Source organism: Chelon labrosus (genome assembly GCF_963514085.1).
Source record: "Chelon labrosus genome assembly, chromosome: 12".
NCBI lineage: Eukaryota > Metazoa > Chordata > Actinopteri > Mugiliformes > Mugilidae > Chelon > Chelon labrosus.
The window spans coordinates 23,169,005-23,186,845 of NC_140345.1; the positions used below are offsets into that span (position 1 = coordinate 23,169,005).

General features: G+C 42.6%; 2 protein-coding genes across 5 annotated transcripts; one reads left to right on the forward strand and one right to left on the reverse strand.

Moving 5' to 3' along the window:
• Positions 1–476: 476 nt before the first annotated feature.
• Positions 477–4,773, reverse strand: fbxo43 (F-box protein 43). 4 transcript variants are annotated; one of them, XM_084556227.1, is made up of 8 exons: positions 4,722–4,773; positions 3,799–3,877; positions 2,993–3,606; positions 2,785–2,884; positions 1,932–2,672; positions 1,718–1,820; positions 1,352–1,546; positions 477–1,261 (listed from the first exon to the last, which is right to left on the reverse strand). In XM_084556227.1, the coding sequence occupies exons 3-8, from the start codon at positions 3,552–3,554 to the stop codon at positions 1,013–1,015; spliced, it is 1,950 nt and encodes a 649-aa protein (XP_084412353.1). In that variant the 5' UTR covers positions 3,555–3,606; positions 3,799–3,877; positions 4,722–4,773; the 3' UTR covers positions 477–1,012. The 4 variants fall into 4 exon arrangements, with proteins under 4 accessions (XP_084412353.1, XP_084412350.1, XP_084412352.1 ...); XM_084556224.1 differs by having other exon boundaries at positions 478–1,261; positions 2,785–3,606; positions 4,722–4,771; XM_084556226.1 differs by lacking the exon at positions 3,799–3,877 and having other exon boundaries at positions 478–1,261; positions 2,785–3,606; positions 4,722–4,743.
• Positions 4,109–17,783, forward strand: LOC311496383 (sperm-associated antigen 1-like). The gene is made up of 19 exons (XM_084556229.1): positions 4,109–4,131; positions 5,199–5,346; positions 5,658–5,817; positions 5,923–6,045; positions 6,128–6,198; positions 6,288–6,400; positions 6,498–6,603; positions 6,787–6,917; positions 7,082–7,188; positions 7,619–7,754; positions 8,735–9,172; positions 11,195–11,294; positions 11,735–11,887; positions 12,493–12,650; positions 13,758–13,899; positions 14,721–14,847; positions 14,973–15,131; positions 15,871–16,194; positions 16,280–17,783. The coding sequence occupies exons 2-19, from the start codon at positions 5,201–5,203 to the stop codon at positions 16,406–16,408; spliced, it is 2,823 nt and encodes a 940-aa protein (XP_084412355.1). The 5' UTR covers positions 4,109–4,131; positions 5,199–5,200; the 3' UTR covers positions 16,409–17,783.
• The last annotated feature ends 58 nt before the right edge of the window (positions 17,784–17,841 follow it).

Below are 17,841 nucleotides of genomic sequence, written 5' to 3' on the forward strand. Positions count from 1 at the left end.
GATGCGGTGTTCCTGCAGTTTCTCCTTTCAACCAAACCCCTTACCAGATACTTTTACTAACACACTTTCAGCCACAGAAAAGAGAGTAGTCTTTATTTTGAGAAGGGGTAAAAAAATGCCTGGACTTGACCTTTTTTAAGATTCTTATTATCATCTTACATGTAAAATAATAATCATTATACAGCAATCGTTTGCGATGTATGCACAGATATTTTTGAGTTACTAATCTTATGCAATCAAGTGATATTACAGCTAAACACTTAAGTGTTAAAATCTTATAAAAATGACGTATTCAATTTTTATTTCAGAGCACTTAACCTTTTATAACTCATTTTTGGGGGGCCAACAACTCCATGTTTCCACAAATATTTTGTTTATTGAAGATCGTCAACTTTTGGTTTTATAGTATGGAGATAGAAAAAGAAAAAGCAAAACAACTTCGCTCTAGTTTCATACCTCAAAGTGAGTTTATTCTAAAGTATTCACAGAATTTACATCAGTTGTTGTAGTTCACAAATTACACCACTAGATGTTGCCAAACACTGAACAATAAATTAGTGCACGCTTTAATATTGGGGATCCTCAAAAATGAGAGACAAGGGAAACGCATGTAAAAACTCACCAGATTTATTATAAAATTGATTTGAAAACACATTGGTAAAAGCTGAAAATCTCAGAAATTTCCCAAAAATATCCTGTACAGTCAATCTGTATGGAAAAGTACATCAACGACAGCAAAATAAAATCATTGGGTCTGCTGGTAAAACCCTCACATGCATAATTAAAAACATACAGGTGACAACATTGTTGAAAAAAAAAAAAAAAGGAGAAAAATAAGTACATAGAGTAAAGAAAAAACAAACACACATTGAAGAGTACAGACAATGCTCATGTACTGGCTACAAATCGGTTGCTTTGCTGCCAAGTCTACCATTTGGCAGAAAAAAAAAAAAAAAAAAAAAACTGTAAAGTGACTTTGGCACAGCAAACAGGAGTCGAGTACAAATTCTGCTCATAGTCTTCTAACGTTTCGCTTGCTTTGAGCGCTTCCGGGGAGAAGTACGTCTTTCTTGCGACGACCAGCAGACCGACTGCCACACTCTCGAGAGCCATGAAAAGCACACAAGCATGACGTGCAAAACTGGAAACCACAGTCAGATCTGCTGCACACACCCTCGCCTTTCACTGAATGACATCTTGCGGGATGCTGACATCGAGGGCAAGGCTTGAGGCACTCGTCATTGAAGAGGGTTTTAGCGACCTGAAAGGGAAAGGAGTAATTAAAATTACTTTAATATTACTGAATAAATAAATAAATAAATAAAAATAATGTATTGGTTTTGTAACTTACTTCTAGAAATTTATCCCGTTTGCTGCTGCTGACTGAATTCAAGGCGCTGTGTTGTAATGGGGTTAAAGTGCTGTTTCCTGACTGTGGGGTGCAGTAGCTGGAAGTCCTGGACTGGGACTGAACGGTCTTCAATGCCGACCTCTTGAGCAGAGCGAGTCTGGTCTCTGAGTCAGAGATGGTGAAAGAACCACCAAGCTACGAGGAAACAGCAAAAACATCAGGGTCATTACATCTAAGAGGCATAAACTGACATCCACACAGCAGATGTGTTTTGTTACTACCACAGTGCTGTACCAAATAAACATCCTGAGAAACTTGTTTGGTCACAGGGGATCCTTTAAGCAGTGACCTATATGGTGCATTTACCTCAAGAGCAGCATCCACTTCACTCAGGTGGTTTCGTCTCCTTAAACTAGCTTGCTTGTCCTGCCGGATAATATGATTCCAGCTTTTGCACACCTGACCACACCTGTCAAAACAAATACATGCATGAGACAAAAATCTAATTTTATGCTGTTTGTTTATAAATTAAATCACTCTGTAGTATCACTTGGTTTCTGTGAACACACAAACTAATCACCTGTAGATACTCTCAGAGTCCAGCTTTCCTAGTATGGCATTTAGGATGTGCCTGAGGTTCCTCTTATTAAGCTCTGTGAGTATGTCAACCTTCGCCAGGCCCATCTTCCTGCCAATCAGCCCTGCCAATGGCATCGTGGTCCTTAACGTCAGCGGGGTCTTAGCTAATGATGCTGTGGACTTCAGCTGCTCCTTCAGGCTTGGACTTTGGCCAGCAAACATCTGGGCTTTGTGCTGGCACATAGCATGAATGAGCTGCAACGCTGGAGTCAGAGAGAGATTGACCGGGGTTGTTCTGAGAGGTGTAATATCTGGATTAGAAGACTCCGTAGAATAAGGTGTCATGTATTCTGTTGCAGCTACAGACGTTTTTAGTGGGGTGGTGTAGTCTTGTTTTGCAGAGCCGACCCTATTACCAGATTTAACTAAAAGGTTACTACAAGGAGTGGCATCATCAGCGAAAACATCATCTCCTTTAGAACGGCTGTGGCAACGAGAGGGCTGTTGATGCTTTTTGTCCGTTGGGTCTTCCTCAGACTGAGAGCCACCTTCTTTAAGTGTGGAAAGCCTGTGCTGACGCTGCAAGCGAGAGCGCCGCTTTGATTCTGCAAGATTCGGGGTTTCACTGTTAGTTCTGGGGTTAGAGAGAAGCATCTCCTGGAACGAGCCATCGTGGTCCACCGAGGAGCCTTGGGATTTATCAAGGGTCAGGGAACTGAAACCACTGTCTTCAAACACAGACCTGTACCAAGATTAAAAGGAAGTCAATATAGACATGATTTGATTCATTGCATGAGGAAAAATTAGTAGCAAAAATGTAGAAAGTTCAATTTGAAAAAAACAGTTGCACAAACCTGATGTATATGGGTGTCTGTGCAGACGTCGGTGTGCACAACACACTTGAGCTGTCGCACAGGTTATTTGTATCGCGACTGATGGGTGAGTTTTCTAAGCCTGGGGTTGCAATAATAAGTTGGTCAAAAGGAGACAGGATCCCACTGAAATCTGCATCTGTGAGTGAAACTCCTCTCTCAAAACTGGATTGACCAGAGTTAACTTTACCATCTTCAAGGGTGGAGGTCCTCACTTGAGCAAAAAGCAGACGACGTTTCCTACCAGAGAGCGGCAGATCTTGGTCCAGCTTTAAAGTGCTTGATGCAAAAGCCCCGATCATAGTGTCCAGAGAGTCACACGACGAACTGAGCCACTGTTCGGACTTGACGCTGTTGGAGGACTGAGTCTTTCTAGGGCATGGTGATCTTGTGTTGTCATTTTTGACATCAGTGGTGGGCTTGCAAGTTAGCAGCCTGTGTCGCAACGAGGCATCTCTTTTGTACACTTTAGGAGTTTCACACCAGCTTACCGCTGATGGCCGTGGCGCACTCCTGGAGTCTTTGCCCAAAAACCTGACCGATTCTCTCGTCCTCACCTTCGGTGTGGCCGAAAGCTGGAGGTTCTCTTTTGGCGTTTCATTGAACTCCACAGGAGATCGACAGGAGTCGGTTCCAACGATGCTCCGTGGGCTCTGGAACGAACCCGAGTATCCACTGTCGGAGCAGTCATCGTAGCAGTGCTTGCCTTTGCAGCTTTTATGGTAGACATTTGATTCAGGAGTGCACTGCATTTTCCCTCCTCCTCCTCTGTGTTGCTCAAATCACAGAATACACCACAGTTACCTGCACAAAACAAACAAATAACAATAAAAATGTAAATAACAACATTTTCCAGATGGCAAACAATAATTTCTTAATTAGTCTGCTAGATGTTAGCAGGGGGCAAATTAATCTAATAGCTAAACAAGCTTATGCTAGCTTAAATATACATTTCAACTGTCTAACTTTCTACTGTGCTGTTATTGTTGGACTCACTTTGTGACGAGAGATGAGCCGAGTGATGAAAATATGTCACCAACGTGTTTCAGTAGCTGTCAGGTTATAAAACCAGCACCTTTTTTAAAAGATAAAGTGTCAAACGGAGTCAGCTGGTTCAACACTAAACATTCTCAGCTGCTCCATAGGCGTTGCTATGAGAGCGCGTGCTGTAGATTTAAATCCCCCTCCTCCTCCTCTGTCGCGTGCTCTCTGTGGTGCCGCTATAAAGCCGTTGAAAGCCGCCAAAACCAAACAACCAACCAAGACACTGCTAACAGCTGACCATATAAACACTACTTTACTCCCAGGTTACAATGACTTGACGCCGATGTATGTAGATTTAAAAAATAAAATAAAATAAAATAAAAAAGAGGCAAACATCAAAACTATTTTGTTGCTGTTCTGTTTTCATATGTATCCCGAATAACAGATAAAAATGTTAAAATGCAGAAAGAAAAGAAAATTATACGAAAATGAATTAAATGTATTCAAGGCAAAGTCCAGAATATTAAAACAACATGAAGCCCTTAGGCACCCTCGTTACGTCAATTAGCCTGTCCCGAAAACACCTGTGTCAAGCCCAGGCCGAGTTATAAAGGGTGATATTTTCCTAAAAACTTGATTGAGCATTTTTTTAATTTTATTTTATTACATTTGTCCGTGTGACATCATTAATAAATATACATAAAATGAATATACAAGCATACAAATCCACACGTCTATTATCAAAGAGACAATATTAGCAGTAAATTCTACCTGAACGAGTTATAAACTAGCTAATGTTAGTTAGCTTCTTTAAAAAAAACACTCTGCTAGGTAACGTTGATGCATAAAACTAAATGTTTGAAGTCAAATTACAATAAATAAATAAAAAAAACTTTAAAATAAGACTAAGCAGCAGCAAAGGCCCGTTTTCTCACCCTCCTCCAGTTCCAGGCCTCAGCGTACACCCCTCTTCTTCGTCGTTTCTGCCAGCCCCATTTTCAAATTTGGAGCCCTGGCGTATCTGTCGACTGGGTGACGTGTTTCCGCTCAGCTCAACGGGCTTTCCGTGCGTCGTTGTCATAGCGACGGGCAGAGGAGCGTTTTAGCCGTTTAGCCAAACAGGAAAAGGTAAAAAAAAAATATATATATATATTCTGTAACGCTAACTTTTAGGGTACGAGTTAAGATAACATTACAGTTATTAGCTAAAAGAAAAAAAAATATGTCTTGATATTACATATAACTGCATAAATATTGCATAACCGTCGAGCTAACGCCGTTTTTCAATTAAAAGTAACACTCGGTTAGCTAGCAATAGCAAGCTAGTGGAAGTTTTATATCACCAGGGATTTCTAAGTGCCACATTTATAGAACAAAAGTTTGATTATTTCTTTATTTTTTTTCACCCCCAGACATGAGTGCAGAAGCCGTTTTCTCTCTTCAAAACCAGCCCACGAGTGTTGACTACAGTGGAAAAATCCCCGTGGAGCACCTGGACTATGATTACATTGAAAAATGTGAAGATGTAAAATACCTGGAGAAGATCCTGAGAGTACTGAGGTAAAAGCCACATAAATTACGTTTTTTGCCATTAACATAATTCATTCAACAGCACATTTTTAGTGGTTTTGTGATGGGAAAATGTGTATGAAGTATTAAAAATAGATTATGTTCCACTTAAGATAAAATAATCCTTTCCTGTAGCAGCACAGAGTCCAAATGAGACATCACACAAAAAATAAAAAAGTAAAACACCAAATAAGAACAAACAAAAAAATAGAAAATCAAACACAATAGAAAGGATACAAGAGCAATCGTAATCCCAAACAGTCTGATAAATGTGACTACAATGAATGCAATTTTGTGTAAAGGTCTGGCGAAGAGGGCATCTATCCACATTTGATCGAGTTCTGCGAGAGTCACCTGGAGAAACTGGACCCGAGAAGCCGAGCCCTCAGGAAGGAAACACCTGTAGCCACAGCAGCCAGCTTCTCTAAAGATGAGTGGCGCCAAATAGTTGATGAGATGGCGGTACGCTACATGAACATTTTGTTGTTGTTGTTGTTTGTTGTAACTGTATTCCTTTCTCTCTGAAAATATGTCAGAAACATTTAAAAGCTGAACACTTGTTTACAGACGTGGCAAGAAGAAACCAAAAAGCATGAAACATCGCTAAGACAACAGCCAATGTTTGATGATCTAGTAAAGGAAAATATGCCACCCGTAAGAGGTTCTAATTGCTTTGTTCCACTTAATCAGGTAAAAATTATCTAAATTCATATAGTGTGGTTTATGTAGGTATACAAGACAGACACTTGAATTAAGTTTTATTGCATTACAGAATTCATTTCCAAAAGGAAGAAGGAATCCCTCAAAATGTGCTCTTCCACGGGATTATCAAGAGTGGGACAAGTGAGTTATTTCCGCTCCACAAAATGCCTGTTATACTTTGAAGTAAGACCTTGATTTACAAGCTCTTCCTTCTTCCTCTCTCTTTCCAGGTTCGATGTGGAAAAGGAATGTGAAAAAATAGATGGTAATGTGGTGAAAAATGATCCACCAACCACTGTGAACACAGGACATCAAAAAATCAAGACTAAAGTGGATGCCTCATGTAATGCATTATGTTTGCGGTCATTACAAAGCATGATGTGTACTTCACTTATGTGGGTATATGTGTCATACTTGTGCTCTCCTCCCAATACATCCAGGGCTGTCGCAACAAGAGAAGGTCCTTCTGGCAAATCGTGAGAGGGACAAAGGCAATGAAGCTTTCAGAGCAAAAGATTATGAAGAGGCGGTTGCATACTACTCCAGGTCAGCTTTTCTAAACAGCTCTTTTATTATAGAAAGCATCATACATCTCTTAAGGGGATTAAACAGTTTTACTTAGCATTTAATTTGACTGACTGCCCTTCATCGATTACCTCCACATTTATTGTGTTTGTACATTAACTCCACTGTAAAGAAAGATCTGTTTTATTTTTCATTCCATTACAGGAGCCTCTCCATCATACCGACCGTGGCTGCATACAACAACAGAACCCAGGCAGAGATCAATCTCAAGCACTGGCACAATGCCATGAAAGACTGCCAGAAGGTGCTTGAGTTAGAGCCAGCCAACATGAAAGGTTCCTTTCTTTTGTTCCTCGAATCGTAATACTACAGTGTTTGCAAAAAGAGATATCACTGCACATAATCTTGTCTTTTTTTGCTTGAGGTTACATGACACATTTGTAAATGTAAACAGAGTAGCATTAGTATAATGTGTGCATAATATATTTCTTATCACCAGCCCTGCAGCGTCGTGCAACTATTAATAACTACATGGGCAACTTCCAAATGGCTGAGGATGACCTGAGGATGGTGCTGAGGGAAGAGCCGCAGAACTCTGCTGCCACTGTAAGTGAAGGAAGTACTGAGACATGTCCATGATGTACCAGCATGCCTCTTGTCCACTAGGTGTCACTGTATTTGTATTGGATGTGAGATCAAGGATTAATTAAGCTCTATAAAACTGCTGCAATTTATTTGGTTATTTGGTCTCCTATTAATGTACTACATATCCTGGATAATGTAGCTTTAGTGGGATGTGATTTTTATAGCTGTTCCCTATGACATGTTTGTAACAAGTGTAATTTGTGTGTGTGATTTTCATAGAGCTGTATGAGAAGTTTTTTATGGTAGTATAAAAGACATTCATACTTAGTCAATAGTATGTGGATTAATGTCGTATAAGTAGGTGTGTCACCTCCAGAGACATTCTCGGGAGAACTGGATTGGGGTCCTGCCGTTTGTGCAAATTTTAATGTCTGAATTATTTTGGGTTTAGCAACTTCTGTCTCAAATTGAGAAGAAGATGAAGGAATGTCAACCAGAGCAGCAACACAAGGGCAAAAAAATCCTCATCCAAGAGGTAGAAGAGGAAGATGACAGCGGTAACGATGACGCAAAATCGCAACACACCGGTGAGATTGTTTGAACCTACACAAAATGAATGTCAGTATCGATATTATTTACACACACACAGACAGACACAGAGACTATAAACAGGCCAGTGAACATTTATAATTCCCTGAGCACATCGAAAAAATCTATCTACATCTAAGAGTTCCCATGTGTTTTTGTTTTTTTTCAGCCACAGTCAGCCTTAGCTAGGTTATATGTGCATTTTTCCAGCTGTGAACCACAAGAAGCATTGTATATTATGTTACAAGCCTTTATTCATCATGTATAACTACTAATTTTAAACTAAAGAAATCCCACCAAAGAAAGAGGACCTGTGACGGGTAGAAATTCAAACGACACAGAAGAATCAGACCAATTAGATCAGCTCAGACATTGACCTTATCGTAGATATAATATTATTTATACTGTATATCAGCAAGTAAGTGACAAACAATTTCACTTAAGAACTACTGCAGTACTTCTAGCACTGCTCTCAGTTATTGAACTTGAAATGCAGCGATGTGCCGAATTGTAGTTATATAAATTCTGAACACTCTGAGTTCTTCTGTATTTTTACACCAGATTGTCGAGTGTCTTTATGTTTGATTTAGTCTCCACTGGCAAAGGATTTGCCCGCCAATACATTCATGATGTATATATAACGTGTTAGTAATATGAGGACAAGTATTTTTTAAGTCAGATCTTTCTGCCTGCGGCTCTATGAGAGATACATAGAGGATAAAGGAAACTCCCCTTGTCCCTGTGGGTAGTATGACAGACAATATGTGTATGTGTGTTAACCACCCAACCCCCATCAAGTGCTTTCGTATTCCACTGCTTCCTGGAACTCCCCCTTTGAAGTGGTTGTGTGTCATGTGTTTCAACCCTCCCCCACTGTGATGTAACCACTGACTTCTTCCTGTGGGTGTGTCTCCTCCCCCCTCTTACCCTCCGTCTCTCTCTCGTTCTGCCTCTCCCCCTCCCTCCCTCTCCCTTCCAGCTCGTCCGGTTCAACCCAGCCAGCCTGTGGGAGGGGAGGAGAGCTCAGCTACTCCTGCCGAAAGGGGAGACATGGGTAACGCTCAAAAAAAGCCCCACGGCAGAGGGGACGGGGGTCCTCACAATGACTCCCACCACGGAAACTGGAGGAGCAAAGGAGGCAGCGCGGACAAGTACAAAGTCCCGCAAGAGAAGGTTGCCAATGGATCAAGCAAGAGAGGCTCGACCGCTTCTTCCCAGGGTGATCCGAGCGGCAGCAGTAAAGGAACTCCAGCTGGAGGAAATGCACCAGAAACTGTCAACCTTGATGCTCCATGTGGAGCCCTGCCCCCACCTCTGTCCCGGTTAAAGAATGAAGGAAACCTGCTGTTTAAAAATGGACAGTTTGCCGATGCACTGGACAAATACTCACAAGCTATTCAGGGCTATGCAGATTCAGGTAAGTCTGAGGGGTGCTCATTGTTGACAGTGTTCATGTTGCTGTGTTCTAAGGTGGCTGGTAGTAGTTCAGTCCAACAGTGTGCCGCTGACATTGGAGGGAATAGTTAAGCATGTGCGTTCATGTTATTACACAAATAGGATTCATACTGACGTCTTTTGTTGTGAACCGGCTGAGACAGTTTCATTGTTGACGTTTCTTCACCGGTGTACTCACCACCATATTTGAACATACGCAGCTTTATGACACCAACGCTTGTGAGGCTACAGTTTGCTAATGTAATTGTAAATCAAAGGTCATGACCTTGCAGTTATAACGCTGGAGCTTCCACATGTTTTAGTTGGTTTAGCTTCGCTGCAGATTTCTGACAAATGACAACAAAATATCAAAAACTACGCTTTCCATTAATGACATTTTACCTAAACAATCAAAATGTCCTCATCTGTCGGTGTATTTAGTACATATTAGTGCACATACAACCCATAAACAGTCTCAGGGATTTAATAACCAGCCATTATGATGTTTGCTTCTCCCTTTAGTGACTTTGTGTGTCTGCGACGATGCGTCACAATGGGGCTGTTGTGGTGTACAGGGACAGTGATTCTGTTTTTTAGCCCGGGCGCTAAGCCTCTCAGCTCAGGTCCGTTCCAAGTCACATGACCACTAACCACTCACTGTGAAATTGAATCTGTAGGACGGCGGCTATAATTCTCTCAGAAAGTGAGAGGGGGAGCCGATTGACGGAGGGAGAGGGAGAGGGAGAGGGACCGGCGGCTTGTCGGGATCATCCAACATAAAACACACGAGCTCTGTCTCTCTGCGGACTCCCGTAATAAACTCACTACTGACCATGCTAGTGCATTTCAAAGTGACTGGACTTTGATATATTCCGTCTCGCCGACTATCAGACGCACTACAAATGAAAACAGACTTCGTATAAACTCAATTAAACCACTCAAAGCTGCAGGGTTTCATCGGTCTGTCAATCAGAGAGGGTGCTTCTTCTGGTTTATACCTGTAACACACCGAACATGATCTGCTGTCATAGCAATCCTGCCAAGTGTGTGCATTTTGCTGAGACATCCTCATCACTACCACACCGTGTCATCGTCATTAATCTGATTTCATGCGATGAGGTGGCACGCTAAGCTGACTGTACTTATTGTAGCTGAAGAAATGTCGCTGCGTCTGTGACGTACCATAAAAGGGCTATTTGATTTGCCTAACTATGTGATAGAGATGAAAATGGAGGGAAATGGGGAGAAAAACAAATACAACGTGTCCTGGTTGTGCGAGTAAGCTGTTCAGCTCGGGGGGAAATTAGTTAATTGAAGATTTCCTTGAACTTCATTGTGTTTTTTAACATCTTCAGCCCTGGAAACCAATGGAGAATATTAAGAAATTGAGAAATATTAAGCCAAAGTGTCAAAAAAGCAACACACATAGCCTACTTCTAATATTTTCATATTAAAGGTAGGTCCCACTGCCTACGTTTGGCTCCAACAAAAGATCTTTCCTAGGTGACAATACAAATTAAAACCAAACATTGAGAAGAGTAAGCAAGCAGCTTTAACATAAATGTGCTTTATCATTCTTAAGTTGAAGAAAACTGTAGGTTAAGTGGTTCTTACACTTCCCGTATTTAAAAGCAAACTTAACAGGTTGTTAATTTCATCGTTATTGGAATCCAGCGTTGCAACATATACACACGTGTATTAGGAGTGTGGCAAGGCACTAAACTGACTCTAAAGTCTCATATGTAATCTTTGTCCTGATACAGCACATGTTTCTACAGGTTCCCGTCAGGTCAGAGCACATTAAACTGTCTGATTGAGTAAAATACTCCCTGAATATTTTAAATGATTCATAACACACAGGGAATTTTTAAAGCCACACTTGATGCCAGCTTTTGGATTTACGCCCGTTTACGGATATTCTGCATTCCAGCTTCATAGGGATGGGCGAGCTGCACGTTGTGTGTTATATATATGTGTGTGTGACACTTGTCTCTTTTATACGCAGGGGTCGACAGTCCGGAGGATCTGTGTATACTGTATTCGAACAGAGCAGCTTGCTATCTGAAAGATGGCAACAGTCAAGAGTGCATACAGGACTGCACGAGGTGAGAGAGCTTATATAATGATCTTAAAACGCCGTTTGCATCAAGATGTGTAAGTAAATAAGTTTGCTGTGGGCGTGAAGCCAAGTCACTTTTCAGTTTTACCTTGAAAATCCAACATGGCTTCCATACTGACGGCCTCGGTAGCAAGGCACAGTCATTTTATGATGGGATTTGCAATGGGGTGTGTTGTAAGGGATTTGTAATTAATCTCTTTAGAAGTTGTTGGAATAACTTGAACAACCCTCCCATGTGAAAGCCTTTAAATGCTCTGTGTATTTGCAGAAAGATTAGATTGTACAACGAGTTTAAACGCTAACACATGAACTCATAGCCGCTGTCGGTGCACAGACACACCCTTCTCCACCACTAGCATCTATAGGAAGGGGGCAGCAGGCTTGATCCTTTGCTCCTCACTCATCACATCTATTTATACCAACCAGAGCCCTGGAGCTGCAGCCGTACTCCCTCAAGCCCCTCCTGCGCCGGGCCATGGCTTATGAATCCCTGGAGCGCTACCGAAAGGCCTACGTGGATTATAAGACTGTCCTGCAGATAGACATCGGTGTTCAGGCAGCACACGACAGCGTCAACAGGTATTAGCCTTCACCTCTCAGTTCAGCCAAGAGGCCGCAGAAGGCTGGGTAGCGTCACCACTGAAACACGGAGCTGACTGAATGAGTTTTAACACCTTCTTTGATAAGCGATCTGCGATAAAGGCGTCCGTGCCATCCGTCTTGACTCTGGTCGACACGTATTGTTAGGATATGTAAATAAAAAGGCAGCGAGATCATGTCAGCCTTGTGTAATGTGTCATTTCAATCCAGAACTTTTACCGTAACATAGCAGAAGACTGAAGCAAAAATAAAAACAACAGATGAACAAATACGCTCTGTCTACTTAGGGGCTAACAGATTTAGCCGGTGGACAAAAGTAGCACCAGCTAGAGGCTAATTCTGGCTCTCAGACTGCTTGTTCTTTCTCTCTTATGCAACACAGAAACTCACCTGGCTGGCTGTGTTCAAGAGTGCCAGAGGGTCAATGCTCTAATGTCCATATGTATCTGCGAAGAATTTTTGCATAAAAACACAATAAGGATTAAGTCAATACAGTATACCTTCAACATTTACATACTGTGAACCCTTTGAACATCATTATCTGTCTGACACATCCATAAATCAAACTGATGTGTGTCCTCCAGGATCACCCGGATGCTGATTGAGCAGGACGGTCCAGAATGGAGGGAGAAACTTCCAGATATTCCTCTGGTGCCTTTGTCGGCTCAGCAGCACCGAAGAGAGGAGCCACCCAGCGCGGAGGTCCTCCAGGCTCGAGCAGAGAAGGCCGCCAGGGATGCAGGTCTGGTTTTACATCTTAGTTGCGCTTTTATACAGACATACACAAAAAATAAATCAAATGCAGCTAAAAAAACAGAAAGCAGGGTAGGCCATGTATCACAAAAACATTAAAAGAATAATAAAAAACAATAATCTGGAGGAACAAAATAGGTGGGACCAGCCCCATTGGAGACAGCTTCACAGTCCCGTGTTCAGGTACAGTATAGTGGCACCTAGGCACTCAAAGAATCAGTCATCCTCAACATCCTCAAAACAAGAAAAACAGCACAAGGTGTTGACCTGGCCTCCAAATTCACTAGATCCCAAACTGATCAAGTATCTGTGGGATGATCCACAGAGGAGGCCCCTCCCCTCAACTCATAGGACCCAAAGACCCCCCCCCACTAACCAGACACCACAGGACACCCTCAGAAGGCCCATGTCCATTCTCTGATTAGTTAACACACATTACACATTAACGGATCAGTGAAAAGGAGCAAATAATGTAACATATGACAGTATAACGGTCACAGGGACATTGTTCTGCATTGCACATTTATTGCACATCATTAGCTAATAAGATACACAGACATCTAACAGAGTATTTAAACATTGCCTTTTCTGCTGATGTCAATATAGAGGAACAGAGGAGAGTTGACTTCCTGTTTCTCTGTGGGCCCCCCCTTCATGTGAGAGGAAGAAGATGTAAAATGCTTAACTTTTATATAAGTGGACGTGTCACCTCTGTTCTCTGACCGTGCAGTTTCTCCGCTCCCGAGACTCTTCTGCAGCTGTTATTTTTAAACTCTAATGAAAGAATAGACCTGCTGGCACAGTTCTTCCTCCCAGAAGACCCTCTGCCGCAGATTGATTAGCCCTCAGCTTCACACGCCGTGACTGATTGCTGACTTCACTCTCATGCCTCACGTCCAGCTAGCGCAGCATTAATTCCCAATCACTTAAAACCCTCAAGCCGCGTAGCGCAGGCTTGTAAAAGAGAGGTCAGTTAAAAACTACGGCGCAGCAAGCGTCTGCAAGCGAATTTACGACCTCGAAAGAAAGCAGAGTGGAACTGGTCTCTGTACGAATAAGCACCGTAAAGTAATCACCACTCTACTTTGTCTTCCAGAGAGGAGAATGGAAATCCGTTTTTCATCGCTGAAGCAAGAAGGGAATGACTTTGTGAAGAAGGGCCAGTACCAGGATGCGCTTGGAAAGTACACAGAATGCCTTAAGCTAAAGTCGGACGAGTGCGCCATCTACACCAACAGGTTAGAGGCTTCTTTCTCACTCCAGCGTTAAAACAAACACGGACACTCCTTCTTTCACTTTCTGTTCCTCACAAGTTTTTTGATATTCTGTGTCAGATACTTTCTGCTGCATTTTAAAGGCTTGTTTTCTCATAAAGCAGAAAAAAAAACAGGAAGATCCAGTCACTGGTTTGATAGATAATTAAAACAGACTGATTAATTATCCCCAGCTGTCATTTGTCAGCTCTGTCGCTAATCCGAACCAGCTGTCGGTCTGTCACTTCTGGGTAAATTAGGACGTATTGTTGGCAAATTGGAACAGAGAAGATATCTTCAGCTGTTTGTCACAACTTTAGAGCTACCGTCGTGTTATCTTACATCTAAGGAAGCAGAGTGGACACACAGCGGACAGGTCCCCCCACCCACCCCCTTTTTTCCACAATAGCAGGTAGATTGTCGATGATATCACAGAGGAAACTGATGCTGACGTGATAAATATCCCATTGTGTTTCGCGTGTGTATGTTTAGATCCGATATGGAAACAGCTTGTATGTACAGCCACACCAGAGCAAACATTTGGGTGCTACCTCCACACAGCTGCTGAGGCCCTTTAGATAGAAAACACCGACTGCAAATTCATCCGGAAAACAGCCTATAAGAGCATCTCTGTGGGGTCTAATTTTGTCTCATTCGCTCCTTATGATAATGACCTTTTAACTTCTATCTATCTCTGTTATCAAATCTGACAGTGAGTCACAAACTCATGATACATCTGAGTCATCAAATAAGCCTAGCTGCTGGTGACAAAAAATAAAAATCACAAGTGACGTGTGTGTTTGCAGAGCTCTGTGCTACTTGAAGCTGGAGAGGTTTAGTGAGGCCAAGCAGGACTGTGATGCGGCACTGAAACTGGAGCCAACCAATAAGAAGGCCTTCTACAGACGAGCGCTGGCCAATAAAGGCCTCAAGGTGAAAGGAGATGGATATTTACGTCTAATGGCATGAGGGAGGGTGGGAGGGAATTTGTCTTTTTAATTTAATCGTAATGTTTGTGTAAGGGCTACGGCATTTTAACGTCTTTTAAACTCCACCAGGACTACCTGGCGTGCAGCTCTGACCTGCAGGAGGTGCTGCAGCAGGATCCCAACGTCAAGGAGGCTGAGCTGGAGCTGGAGGAGGTCACAGTGCTGCTGAGACAGAGTCTGGCCACCGCTTCACCTGCCAAACCCAGGAAGACTGTCCCCATCACAGAGGTACTCAGATACACACACACACATATATATATATATATATAGTTTTTGATTAATAATTCAGCCAGGCCCTCCCATGCAGTGGAAACAGGAAAAAGTGGGATTTCCTCTTTCCACTCGTTTGAGTAAAATAGGCTTAGCCACTCTTGACACATTTTGCAGAATAGTTTACATGTGCGAGTAAGTAAAGAGCTCAGGCTGCTGTTTTTAGACCCAAGTGGCAGTAACATCTCTGGTTTGATTCTGCTCAGGAACGTGACACTGCATACACAGCAAAGGAGATGACTGTAAAAAAAAAATTTGCATTGCACGCATTTCAGAAATAATATCTGAGTAATTTTTAACATTTGAACTCCAACCCACATTAACTCAGAGCTGGCGGCACCTGCCATAATCTCCCCTCATTTACTGATGAATAGAGGCTTAAAATGCCTCCAAATACACTTTTAAACTGAAATAAAGCACAGGAGCGTTGTGTGAATGTGGATGAATGCACTGAAAAGCAGTACCTGACTGTTCCAGAGTAAAGGTGAAAAGCAAAATCAAGCCTAAAGCAAGCTAAAAGGATAAATATTTTTCACATTTCTAAAAGGATATTCAATGTTGGACTTGGCATTTGGCTCATAATTCCATTTTCATGTGTTCAGGCTGGTTAGTTTGGGACAAACAGACCACAGTCACTTAATGTATTTACACAAAAACTGTGAATAACTGACTGAGACTACTTTACTTCCCTCCTCAGGTCGAGGACGAAGAGGACCGGACGGCTGTTCCAAACTCGGGGAGCAGTTGCAGCGGAGCGGACGTCAGCATCAACCTCAAGCCGACCAACGCCTATGACTTCGGCCAGTCTCTGAACGCAGCTCGCTGCGGTGGAGACACAGCGGCCTGCGCTGAAGTGCTGGCCTCCACAGCGCCGGAGATGCTTCCCCAGTTCCTGAACACGCAGCTGGATGGACACACTGTCAGCTTCATCATGCAGGCGCTGGACTCACACCTACTAGAGAAAAACCCCAACCTGGTCTACCAACACCTCAGCCATCTGCACACCACCGACAGGTTCTCGGTACGTCATAGATTTCCTTAATCTGCATACTTACTCCCTGCAGCTACGGTTCTGGTGGTGAATAATAATTAAATGCCGTTTGCAGGTTGTACTGATGCTGCTGGAGAAGGAAGAACGTCGCCACATGACCCAGCTGTTTGAGCACCTCTCAGCTGTGGAGAGCGCAGAGTTCACCAAGAACGATGTTCAGAATCTGGCCAACAAGTACATCTGACCCACCTGTGCTCCCACCTGCTCCCTGCTGCATGAGCTGCTGCCACCTCTCCTCTTGGATCTATGCAAAACACTGCACATTGAACTGAGTGCACAAAAGCAGGAAGCTACAGAAATGTGCCCCCAGAGCGACGACACAATGGACCTGAGTCAGATTCACCCTGCTGGCGTGCGCTGTAAAAATGATCTAAACCCCTGTACGTTAGCGCGACACTAAAAGAAATCTATTTTTCTCTCCGGAACATTTTGCTATGCAGATTTACTTTTGTACCACCACTAAACCATTTGCATTGTACAACAGAGACGGCGGGACGGAGCGGACTTTTTCGCTGCGGTGTATTGATAAATAGGGTCCAATGTGCAATGTTACGTAAGACGACAGGCGTTTCCCCCCCCCCCCCCCCCCCTCCACAGGCAGCAGTGTTTGCACAGGACAAACTCATGTTCCCAAAACTGAGCTCAGTTGATCTGGTCCTTGAACCCAGTCAGTCATTTGATAAGAGAGCAGCTGTCACGTATCAGCTAAAGATCTTAAGGATTCAGTGCATGCTAAATATTATCAGTCAAAGGTGAAATAAAAAAAAGGGGGTCATTTGCTACTGAGTTTATTAATATGTTCATTGCTTCAGGAAAGAAAATAAAGAGTTTTATTAGTTTTATTATGACCACATAACTGTAATATATTTGTGGAAGAAATAGGCCTGCATGATGTCTTATTGCTGTTCTGTGCAGTTTTGATAACAGTCGACTGTCGAACTGATACCTGCTGACAAACACTGTAGAAGAAATACAAGACCTTACATGCTCCGTTTTGTTTATTCATCTATGCAAACAGCAGATCTGCGCGCTGCGCGGCGTTAAATCGCGCTTTTAAAAGGCAGGTGCTCGTCACACCTGCGCCGCTCTCCCCTCCGCGGCAGTTCAGACGCGCGCAGGCAGATGTGAGCACACTGGAGAGGAGCAGCATCTTTACGAGATGTGTGCCTTGGGATTTCGGTCTCTCCTGAAGAGAAAGTCTATTTATGTCGTTCTGTAGCTTTAATCTAATTGTTCACACAGCTTGGATTTATGCATCATAAATCATACGTGTATATTCACCTAGCTATATGCAGATAATAATTGTTTAAAAAAAAATGTGTAGTCCACTTCCTAATTTAAAGTCCGTGCAACTGATTAAATACTGAAATGTTCCAGTTATCCAACTTTGAATACGGCCTGAATCCCAAACTTTCTACATGAATGTAAGCGTTTTAGTTCGAGGAGTCACAGCAGGGGCAATAATTCCAGTTTTTCCATCCCTTTTTTTTTTTTTCTGTAGTTGTAAAACATGCGTGTACAGTATTCACAGAGGGCTATTCAATAAACTGGAAAAAACATGGGGGTGTTCTTCTGTGTGCCATGACGAAGGTAGGTTTGCACTGTGCTTGAATTAAC

Excerpts from the sequence above, each read along its gene's own strand:
- fbxo43 (XM_084556224.1), bottom strand. The coding sequence starts at position 3,554 with ATGCAGTGCACTCCTGAATCAAATGTCTACCATAAAAGCTGCAAAGGC. Across the intron at positions 1,821-1,931 it reads GACTCTGAGAGTATCTACAG|GTGTGGTCAGGTGTGCAAAA; the intron begins GTGATTAGTTTG and ends TTGTTTTGACAG. Across the intron at positions 1,547-1,717 it reads AAGTGGATGCTGCTCTTGAG|CTTGGTGGTTCTTTCACCAT; the intron begins GTAAATGCACCA and ends GTTTCCTCGTAG.
- LOC311496383 (XM_084556229.1), top strand. The coding sequence starts at position 5,201 with ATGAGTGCAGAAGCCGTTTTCTCTCTTCAAAACCAGCCCACGAGTGTT. Across the intron at positions 7,189-7,618 it reads CGCAGAACTCTGCTGCCACT|CAACTTCTGTCTCAAATTGA; the intron begins GTAAGTGAAGGA and ends TTTTGGGTTTAG. Across the intron at positions 9,173-11,194 it reads TCAGGGCTATGCAGATTCAG|GGGTCGACAGTCCGGAGGAT; the intron begins GTAAGTCTGAGG and ends TTTTATACGCAG.